This window comes from Dryas octopetala, chromosome 9 (genome assembly GCF_963921425.1).
Source record: "Dryas octopetala chromosome 9, drDryOcto1.1, whole genome shotgun sequence".
Lineage (NCBI taxonomy): Eukaryota > Viridiplantae > Streptophyta > Magnoliopsida > Rosales > Rosaceae > Dryas > Dryas octopetala.
This window is the reverse complement of record NC_141374.1, coordinates 6,951,003-6,963,059: the sequence shown is the minus strand read 5'-3', so window position 1 is coordinate 6,963,059 and position 12,057 is coordinate 6,951,003. Positions and strand designations below refer to the sequence as shown.

The following is a 12,057-nucleotide window of genomic DNA, read 5'->3' as shown; positions in this document are numbered from 1 at the left end:
TGTCATCCTCAATTGGCAAACCATTTGTACTTTTGTACTATAAACTATAAAGTAAGCACCAGTGATTGAGCGTTCTATTTCTATCCCAATAATGCATGGTCCAGTATAAAGCTTTCTTCAATTCTATAGAGAATATAAAAATATTCTCGCATCCTCAGTCATTCTCAACCTTACATCATAATATTCTTGAAATCTCTCCTCTCATTGTCAATTGTTTTTTATATGCTCCAAAGTCTAGTTTTAATTCAGTACTAATGTTAGAGGTCTTGAATTTGAATCCCCGTAATTGCAACCTTCCAATATAAGTTGCATTCCATATGCTGATTTTAGTGGTCGAGAGAGACCCACATATGAGAGAAAGTACTAGAATTTAACAGCTTAAATTCTTGAAAATAATGGTAAACTGATGGGCCTTTGTGATTGAATTAAATTAGTTATTGGACCGACCCGGTTTTTGTTTTGGGTTAGCAAGATTGGGAGGCCTTGACCCCATAATATTAATTAATTTGGTTATTAAATAATCAAATTAATATTTAAACCTCAAATAATACTTAACCCCTTAACTGTTTCGGCAATTAAGTGGTTAAGAGGTTAAATCCTTAATTTCAGGAAGTAACTCCCAAAAGGAGGAGTATAGTTTTGCAGGAAAGTTAGGAGGCAATTGGCTGACGTGTGCATCCACGGAAATTGGAGCCTCATCATAAACTAACAAACTTTATTATGATATTAATTTTGAATTGGGTGCTCCAACTTCAACACATATCATAGTAAACAATTCATCCATACGTATAGTTCAGTCTCACCACACATGGGGAGACTTGTGAAGAATATGACAAATCCCACATCAAACGTTTTATGTCTTATATCTCAGCATAAAAATTTGGAGTCTCTTCACCCATTACCAATATATTAATTCTGAATTGAATGCTTTTAACTTTAACAAATCCTATACCAAATAGTTTTAGATATCCATAGCTGAAGCTTCAAGCGTTGGTTCTAAAATATCTTCCCACAGTTCTAAAGCTCTTCTTGTCTGATATCAATATGACATGTAAAAGACGAGAAAGTAACTTTTGACCATTGTTAATGCCTTGATGCATGAAGTCATTGACTTCACTGTCAATATATGTGGTCTCTTTAGCTTAAGGTTATTCCAATTTCCAAACAAGTTAAAGCTTTTTTATCCTGTCAATTTCAAACGTCTTTATTCCGGTGCACACAAACCACAAGCTTTTTCAAAACAAAATCTAGTGGAAAAATTGAAAAAAAAGTCCCTCATACACATTTTTGTTTGGTGAAAGTCCTAGTACCTTTCTGCATGTTTTCCAACTCAAATTTGGAAGTTAATATTCTTGTATGCAGAAACTGTTAGACTTGTAGCAGATCCAATATCCTCATTGCTTCTATTCCAAAACGCTGAAATTTGATTCCTCTTGCTTTTATCCCAGGTCATTTTCAGAAGTGTTTCGTACCTCGAAACATACATAATATCAAAGTGGTGCATTTTGTCTATGCTGATTGCTGTTGTTGATACCATACCATCAAATGACAACAAGATATCTGCTGGACAAAAGGTGAGGTCTACAGAAGACCAACTACCAATAAGTTCAGTGGTGTATTTGGTCATTAGATCAATTAATCAATTGAACAAGTCACACTGGTCCAACAGCATGCATTTACAAAATTCAACATAATGTATGCAGACAATCAGAAAATCTACGTGAATCGCAACCAGTCTACACTTAAATCTGATCGATAAGGCAAGCAAAAACTTTTCCCTGTTTGCTTAATTTCAGACTTCTGAGAATTATAAGTCATATTCCATATCCAGCCAAGTCAAGAAGAATAACAAATCAACCAATAATCGATTTACAATTCAGTTGCAAATTGTCCGGCAATGCATGACGGATAGCAAGAATAACAATATTGTACTGTAATTCAATTACAAATGGTAAAAAGTGATAGAACCAAACACATGACAAGGATAGCAAGCTAACCTTGATTTTTCTGACATTACCTCCCACGAGTGATAATGATATTTTCAGTTGTGCCAAAATGAACTGATGGAGACAGTTTATATGCCATATGAAAGATAACAACAAAACTAGTATTGTTAATTAATGTTCCTAACATTTAACCTAGAAAACAAAAGCATTAAAGTAAGGAAGGACCCAGACCAAAAGAAAAAAAGTATTGAAAGACAATTGTACTATTTTTTCAGTAACAAACCTGATAACAATTCTTCCCAAATCATGATTTAAATGGGCACAATCTGTAAACTATCATTCCAGATCCTATGAAAATCAGGAAATGGATTTGATTTGATGCTAGTGAATAGCAAAGGATCTAATTTGAGGTTTTTTTCTTTCTTTTTGAGAAGAAACACAACTTGATTGCTAAGCACAAAAAAAATTACATGATAGTTGACAAGAAGTCCACACCAATGCTACAATACAAAACAAATTACAGCACAAAAACCTCAAATTTACAACCACAAACAGGGACTAAGCTCAAATTATAGCAAAGCTGCTCTCCAATCTGATATTGGAGAATCACAAAGGATCTCGCGGATTTGATTTTATATGCGCTGGAGAATCGCTAGAGATTTCATTTAAGCAGTATTAACAGGAGGCTCTGGTTGAAATACAAGGAAAACAAACAGTCAACACTCACAAACATTAATTAGACCACCATGTATATATTCTTTTATCTTTTAGTTATAGCTGAAGCTCTTTGTTAGAATATATAAATATGTATAAATATATATCTCAAATTCTCAGTGTGATTAGGGTCCTGTTTTGAAATTGTCAGTTTTGTTATTTCTTGTTGACCAGGAAAGTTTGGTTATTTCTTGTTCACCAGGAAAGTTTGGTCAATTTTTTTATTTTTTGGGATCAAAGGTGTATGTGATTCAGGTTGAGAGTTGTGGAAATCCCTGTAGTTGTTTGGACTCCCTCTCCCATGAACGTAGGCAAGTTTACCAAACTATGTAAATCGGTGTCTTTGCTTATTACTTTGGATTCTACTGTGTGGTTAATATGTGTGTTTTGTACGGGTCTTTTCACAACACTCTTAGTTGCTTTATTATTTTCATTGTTCTTTAGCTTGAATATATATTGCACTTCAAGCACTCTTTTATTTTTTTAAGTTGAATAGAAAGTCTTCTATCGTCAAGGAAAAGTACCAATCTAGGGAATGGTTGTTCTTTACTTTCTACACAATGGTCTCCATCAGAATACAGATCCACACACACTATACTCATTCAATTTTTGTGCTCATGCTGCCTAGCTAAGTGGTGTCACGGCCACAACACTAAAAAGGACAAAGAGCCTTGCCTATCTTCAACTAGACCTCATCAACTGATATTAGAGGAAATACAAAGACTATATACACGGTTGATTTTTATTTAAACCGGAAAAACAATTCTTTAAGTCCACTGATTTTTTTGTGAATTTTAAATTTATTTAAGTTTTTTTTAGTAATGTACTGTTAAAATTCTAAAAGTGTGTTTGGGAATGAGTAAGAGTCATCAATAATGTATTAAGGAAATTTAGACTCAATGGTGTTTAAATTTGCAACACAAGTAAAAGAAGTAGATGAACAGAAGCAAGAACACAATATTGTCATTATAAGAAGCAGGTAAAACATACAATTTCCGTGCATGAATCTAACTTGTAATAGATGATTTTCCATAGAGTAGATTTAAAAAACTAAGAACATTTTAATAACTCAAAACAAAAGTGAAAGGAACAAGGCAATTGAAAAAACAAAAGAAAAAAGAAAGAAAGCTTCTGCTAAACTAAAAAAGGTTCACAAACTTGAAGCGAAAACTAGGAAACTAAAGAGAACAATGAAAGCTAAAAATTAAACTAGCCAAGTGGTTGATGATGAGGTGTGTAATGTCTTCAACCCTAGCTCAACCTTTTATATAGCTGTATGTCTCCAGATCCCATTGGGTGTAGGTTTTCAATTGGCCAATCCAAATCATAAAAAGGTTGAATCCCAATAAACCTAGGATTTTCCAAACTTTTCTTCTGAGTCTTGATCCTTCTCATTTCTTGTTATTTTCAATTTCACTCCTTGCCTAGTTAGATTTCTGGTGTTATCAGCTTCTCTCTTTCCTTATTGAGACAGTAATTGTGACCATTCCAACTTCAAGCTTCATACTCTATTAAGATTCCTGGACCATTAGACTGTTGAAACTCCCCACTAAGTCACTCAAGATTCCTTTTCTCATCCATAGGTCACTTCAAATCCTTTTAAAATTAAATTTCACAACCAAGCACCCATGATGAAAAGCCACAACCAATATACTCCATGACCACATTCAATTGGCCAGGGAAAAAATCTCACCAGAACCTCTTCACTAACTGAATGACTCTTCTACTCATAAACCAACTCCTATCATCCCTTAGCCAATTAGGTTTTGAAATACCTTCTTGTTCAATCAAAAGCAACTCCTTCATGTGGGGACTCATCATAACTCAATTCGACTCTTGCTTTTCCCTTCCCACTTCTCAAATGTTAAGCATCTGTGAACCCCCAAAAAGAACCAAAGAATCTATAAAAAAAAACCAACCAGCACCCTGGCCGCAAACTCATATCCAATACATACCTAACAGCCAATAGCACAATCAAATCCCATCAACACCCTCACACAGACATGGTCGCTCAATGCATCACATGCACTACCAATGGTCAAATACTTCCAACACTAGGTTTAAAAAGCTGCTCAACTAGAATATTAACAGACTCAACAGCCAATTAATAGTGATTCAAACAGTAGGAAGATATTAATTCCAAGGAAAATTAAAATTAACATTTTGAATAATGTCTTAAGATATCAGATGCAAGCTAGAATTCACAGGTTATCACCTATTTAAGATGCCTGCTACAGTGCTATGTCACGCTTCTTCTGATAGATTTTTTCTTCACTGATTTTCTCGAAAGTTTCACCATATCACCCTCCAAATTTTCTAGAATCTGGAAATTTCGTACTACCCAATATAATGTATTCTACCCTGTTAGTAACAAGTAAGTTAGTAACAACAAACAAGTAACAAGCAATAGAAAAAAAAAAAATATATATATATATATATATATATAGGAAAGGGGCCATTTAAACAGATCATTCTTTTCCACATCAATTCTCTTGCTCATCAACAAAACTATTGCCATGATATTTCAATTTTCTCCATGCTAGGTCTTTGGCAAGAGGGAGTGAACAGGTGATCATTTTCAAAGAAATATTTATTGATAGATACATTCGACAAGTGATTGCATATTGTTCTTCTTCAATCAGAAAAGAAGTAGGTTATATTGCATAAGAATTGATTACATATAGGCCATCCAGGAGGATTGATTCAAGCCATGCAGGGCCATGTTCATCCAAACTCAACAACCTTCACAATCCAAAGCATGTTTGGAATAACATTATCTAGGCTGTTCGAAGACCATACTTAGCGTTGGATGTACACTCAATGGAGAGAAAGGTACATAAAAGGCCAAACTGTAGGACAAGGGGAGTGAAGATGGAAAAAAACAGTACTGGGAAGAAACAAAATACAATATTTTACTCAATAGATCCTAACTCCAAAATCAATATTATACGTTGTTTATTCATCTCCCATGGCTAACTCCAATGCATAATCATCTCTTTCCTGCAGCATGAACACATTGTACAAGTAAGATAACCTAAAAGGAGGAGTTTTTTTGGCATTAGCTTAATTATTCGCTTTTGGTTCCCCCATGATATCATTCCTATACTTTTTTATGGATTATATGTTTTGAGAGTTTAGAGGATTAAGAACTCACAATTGGTCCCCGTGCAAAATATCTCCCAAATTGAAGCCAATATACCTGTATGTGCCAAGAATTTCAGATTTCTACGACCCAGATGAATGGAAAGACAATTAAAAAATAATCCAAGCTCCATTCAAGTGGTTGAGGGTGATTTAATCACTTGTTGTGAGAACAATTGAGGGAATTAGGACGGTGCACAATGCCATCATATACCAAAAAATGCCATAAAAGAAGAGAGAAGAGTAATTGCATTAAAGGTACAAGAAATTCTAGCACTAAATCTCTTCGGATGACACAAATGAATCCACAGAATGAATTAGAGACAGAACAAACTTAATTCATATGCCATTTACATCTTGATGAAATGGACTTTAACCCTTTTTCTTTTTTTTTATATATTGGAACAGGCTCTAAGCATTTAGATCTCAGTACATTACCTCATCCTCATCTTGTGTTTCAACTTCAACATCAGATGAAGGAAAGCCCACACAAAGAAGTGCATACCCCTGCATTTCAGACAAAATTGTAATAATTCATGTATTTTTCTTAATCATAATTTCTTATTATTAATTTCCAAGCAATTTCTGCTATGTATGTTATTAGGACTCATTCTAATATGATTTTGGGGAAAAATTATTGGGTATAACCGATATACCGTCACGTGGTGTAACCAATCCACATGTAAGGGTATTGTTAGACGACATGATTTTATTTGTAGGGTATACTATTAATAATATCCACTTATATTATAACACATAGATTAGTTATAACATATGGCAATATATCGGTTATACAAAATAATTTCTCGATTTTGGGAGAGGGGGGAGGGGATGACGCATGACACCTTCCTAACATAAGGAATTCTTGTGTACACTCAAAAGTGGGTGTTGTGTGTGAGAGCTGACTGCACACAAGAATCTTCAAAATATAGGGGTTAGTACTCAACAATTTAAGAAGTCAGATTAAGACCCCATAAGTTCCCCATTATGTCAACAATAAGGAATGTCATCTTGCAATAGTTTTCCTATTATATGGGTTTTTATTCCCAATCTTTGGTACATTAAATTGGGCAGACAAGTAAAGAAAGTAGTAGCCCAGAAATTCATTTCTTTCTTTCTTTCTATGATTTCTTCTCTGAGAGAAACCCAGCCTCAAGTAAACTCAATAAATTTGTTGGCTACCAACACCTACACCAACCCCACTGCCACTTCCTCATGCAAAACCCATAGTTTCTGTCAAAAGGATCAATCTTGGACCTGAATAGTGAAAACAGTGTGCAGAACCAGGATACTTTGTGCATATCAAACTCATAATAAACCTCAAAATACATGCCTTTGATTTCAATTCAGCAGAGATCCCTAGTGCCTCAGGCTGTCGAATTTGTCCAGATTTTATGCGTACAGCACAGCTAGTACAACAACCTGCCAAGTAAAAACAAATGGTATTCTAAATAGTATCCAAAAAAAAAAAAAAAAAGGTTCAAAACAAAATTACTCATATTCAAAGAAGAATAAAGAAAACCCACATTACACTATAGTCTACGGAATTTGAATCCTGTAAAACACATTATTGGTCAGAACTGAAATGATTTAGCGAACAATACCATGCCTGCAAGCGAATGGAAGAGTGATGTCCTGCGACTCAGCAGTGTGCAATATGTACTGGTCCTGAAAATGTCAACCCACGACCAGTCAACCTAATTTTCTATGGAAAATGTGTAGAATTTTTCTATGTGAATTTCTCAGCAAGCAAACAAACAAAGCAAAGCAAACAGAAGGCTTAGACTAGACCGTTACCTCTGGGACGACGAACTCGTGGACGACTCCTCGCTGCCTGTCGTGAACAGTGACTTTGTGTGTAGGAATTGAAGGAGAGTAGGTATTGCCCGTCCGGTCGGTGACGCCCAGCGGCGGCGTATGGAGCTCCGACGACGTCGTTTTGCGGCGGCGGCACCATTTCGTTATATTGGAGTGGTGAGCGTTGCTCTTTGGACGCCAAGTGAGTTGGCGGTTGAGTGCGGGTTTCAGGTACAGAGAGGTGCAGGGATTGCAGGGAATGGTGTACTCCATGGGATTATCTGTACGCGCCGATTTTACGAACTGTATTTGGAGCTTAACGAACTGTACATGGAAATGGAAGTGGATAATTGGATTGCTGACAAGATAACAACTAACAAGGACTCCGGGCCAACTATACAAGTAACAATTGGGCTTTAACAACCAAGTAAGCCCAAAGATTGGATCATGGGCTGAGTTCTTATTAAATTCACAAACACCGAACACGTATAAACATCTATAATTCCATCTATATTGAATCCAAGGAATAAAATTTCGAGTTTCGAAGAAATTTCGATAGAAATTTTGATGGAAATTTCGAAAATTTTTAAATTTCGACAGAAATTAGATGGAAATGACGGAAATTACTATCAAAATACTAAAATTTTGAATGAAACTTTACCATATATTTATTTAACATATTATCTACTAAATTGATAAAAAACATTGAAGAAATCAAATTATATAGTAGGTTTCATGTGATATAAGGTGAATATAATGCGCGCTGGAGCAAATACTGTTAAATAAAATTAGTATAATGAATAAACAAAATTAGTATATTCTTTATACTGTATAATTTAATTATACACTAAAATCTAAACCCTAATACTCTATATATTCTATATACCATAATACTCTTTATATTCTATAATCTATACATTAAACCCTATATACTCTATATTTTTTAGGATATTAGGTTTTAAGCCCTTTAGGATAATTTTAATTATTTTTTTATATAGAAATGTATTAAATTTAAGGTTTAAAATAACTAAAAGAAATCTCAAACCTTTTTCTTCTTCTTTCCAATTGCCCAAAGGCTCCAAACCCCCCCTCATTTTTTTTCTTTCCTTACTTTTTTTCCCCGTGCCTCTCTCTTCAGTCTTTTTTTTATTTTTTATCTTTCCTTCCTTTTTTTCCGTGTCTCTTACTTAGCCAAGGTTTGTCTTCACTAAGTGTAACAACCCAAATTTTGGCTTATGGTAATTTTGTTACTTAAATTTTTCAAATTTGTTTTAAGATTTGTTTAAAGGAATTAGAAATTTCTTTAAATTTATTTTAACTAACTTAGACTTTTGGTTGTGGTTCTAGAGCTTAATTGTGTGGAAATGAATTTTAGAAAATGAAAATTCAAGAATTTGACAATTATTATTTTTTTCATAATTAAATTATAAGAGTAGGATTTTTCATAATTTTTTTGAAAGCAATTTGACTATTTTGAGGTTATAGAAAATTAGTACTCATCAATACGAGTTCGTAGAATTTTTCGGTAAATTATTTGGAGTCTCGAACTATTTTTGGTGAATTTCTGAAGTTGGAGAAAATATGAAAATTTCGATAATTTCGATAAATTTCGGCGAAATTTTCCCAAAAAATTATTAAACATGTGTTTCGATTTCGACACCTTAAAAAAATGAAATTTAATTCCTTGGTTGAATCATATGCCAATTTACTAAAAAATAACACTTTTCATTAAAATTTATCCAAATCTTAGACTGAATTTTAACATGAAATCCACGTGCAACGTTAGCTTTTACAAGATTAGGGGCAACTATGTTTAAAAAATTTGAACTAGGGGCAACTATGTTCAAAAAATTTGAAAATGTTACACTCCCGTGTTGACAATAGCAATCGTCTGCTGTTTAAATTTTAAATTATAATTTTCATTTTGGACTTGATTGTAACAAAATGTAAACTATAAAGAGTTGATTGGAACTAAAATTATGAGGATCTAATGAAATAATGTTTAATTTCACCAGTGGTCTTTCAATTATTCCACGAGTGATACTTTGGTTCTTTAACTATTTTTTTTTAATTTCTAGGGTCCTTGAACTTTTCAACGAGTGAAACTTTGGTCCATTCCGTCAAAACTGTTAAATATTCCATCAATATATAAAGGGTTTTTTTTTTTTTTTTCTAGCAATGGTCCATTAACTATTCCAATAGTGACACTTTGGTCCTTCAATTAATTTTTTAAATTTTTAGGATCCTCAAATTTATCCATTTGTCTCACTTTAGTTTAATACCGTCACTTTTGTTAGTATTCCGTTTAAATTGTTGATATATGAATGTTTACATGGATACCGGGAGAGGGGAAGGGGAGAGGGAGAGGGAGAGACAGAGAGGATGGAGAGGGAGGATCTGACGGCAGCCGAATGGGTGAGTGGTTGATGGGTGGGAGGTAGGGTGATTGTGCTATTTTATTGTTTTAAAAGATTACTTTTTAAAGTTCTAATATTTTTTATTATACTTTTATCCATGTATTGGATGTTTGAACTCCAATCTAACACCGCCTCAATGCGTTTGTACAAATATACCTTACGATAAGCTTCAACTCGTGGATTTCAATATAATCAACTCCACCGACAGGGAAAAAAAATTGTAATAAAGAGAAATTAAAGAAAATTAATAAAACTTTGGAATTTAATTTAACGCGGCAGCATATGATGAATCATACACAACGCCCCTGCAAACCCACCACGTGGCTTTTGGCGTGGCGTGCACTGATATGTGGCTGTTTACTATTTTTGTCATCTTCTTTGGGATATAAAAACCTTAATTGATAGAAATGGAGCTTTGAGTCCACCTTTCAATATTCCAAGTCCTTTTGATGTTTGCGTACGTGTGTGAAGAAGTGATACAGCACATAAGTATAGAATAAAATATGCAGTCTGCAAAGCAGAAGCTCGGCAATATGGCCAGTGCTGCCAAAGGGCACATTCACATATGACATATGCAAAGCCAAAGCTGAAGAAAAGGTAAATTTTGAAGTCCATTCTCTCAGAAAATATATACGACTGTCTCATTAAAAAAAATTTCATTTGCCTTTTTAATTGTATATATAAAATTGAAAATGTTCTTTTTAATCTATTATTTAATTTTTAAACTGACACGTTAATTTTATTGTCAAAACCTGGACCATCATAATTAATCTAGAGAAATTAGGCTGTGTACGTATATATGCTTAGAATATTAAATTGATGGGTACTTGAAATTGTAGGCTGAGAAGGTGACAGCAGCGAGAACAGCGAAGGAGAAAGCAATAGCGAGTGAGAGAAGGAAAGCGAAAGAGGCACAAGCAAAGATGGAGCTGCACGAGGCCAAAGCTCAGAAATTGAGTGCCACCCATGTCCATGCACGCAATAATACTACTAGTAATACTGGAACTACTACTGCTGTTCCTATTGCTAAGAAGATCACAGTTCCAGCCTATCCGCTAGGAGGTTCCGCCGCACACAAGTTTCCTTAATTTTTTAACTGTGTGATCGTAATAATACCCTATTACGTTAACATGTCACGTAATATTATAATTAATGTCACTCACAGTCAGGTGTTATTTTGCATCTATGTGAAAGTGAAGTACTACAACTAGTACTCTTGCAAAGGCGACATATAGATCACTAGTGATGCTTGGTTTGCTCTGTTTTTTAAGGGACGAATTAAGTATATGGTTTAAGCCCTAGGTTAGCCTAAGTTGGTGGAAAAATAACTTAGGATTAGGATAGTCAATTCGATTAGACGATCTATTTCAATGTAACAAAAAAATAAGCATGTTGTTTGGGTTTGATCGACTACGTTTCATGCATGTTTGTAGATGCATGTTCTTTGTTGTGTAAAGTACGCTGCATGCTGTTTTATTCAAAAGATCTTTTGTTTTTTGTTTTTGGGTCAGTTTTATTAACAAGATAGAGTTGCTTGTTTTTTGTGATTGATATGCATCTTGTTAATTTGGACTCCAAACAGTAAGTTCCAACTACATATCTATCAGCTGGGACTAAATTCACCAGATGCAGATATGGGATATCATATATTTTAATTAAGTACTCTAACAGTAGCTATTTTAGATTTGCACAACTTTACCCTAAATTTTAATAATGATAGCCTTACTTATAGTGCAAAACTCTTTAAAGGGTCTAACCATGAATTTGAAAAGGCAATCATTAATCTGAGGGAAAAAAATTGTATAATCATGAAGAACAAAAAGAAATCTAAAGAAATATGTAGACATTCATCTGTGAAAGTATTAGTCAATACTATGAGTACAAAACTCAAAGACATTAATGTGAAAGTATCAGTCTACTATATGAGTACAAAAATCAAAGAAATCAATAACCTTACTGAATGTTAAAGAATTAAATGAATCTCTAACTACAGAAAATCCTAAAATTTTTGTTGACAAAGTAGATATTTTACCTAGTCAAGA

General features: G+C 33.9%; 1 protein-coding gene across 1 annotated transcript; it reads right to left on the bottom strand.

Moving 5' to 3' along the window:
• Positions 1-5,284: 5,284 nt before the first annotated feature.
• Positions 5,285-7,945, bottom strand: FDC2 (2Fe-2S ferredoxin-like superfamily protein). Its single transcript, XM_086256756.1, has 6 exons — positions 7,599-7,945; positions 7,406-7,469; positions 7,135-7,223; positions 6,240-6,308; positions 5,815-5,859; positions 5,285-5,660 (listed from the first exon to the last, which is right to left on the bottom strand). Exons 1-6 carry the CDS (start codon positions 7,869-7,871, stop codon positions 5,616-5,618), a joined length of 585 nt encoding a protein of 194 aa, XP_086112882.1. The 5' UTR covers positions 7,872-7,945; the 3' UTR covers positions 5,285-5,615.
• Between the last annotated feature and the right edge of the window lie 4,112 nt (positions 7,946-12,057).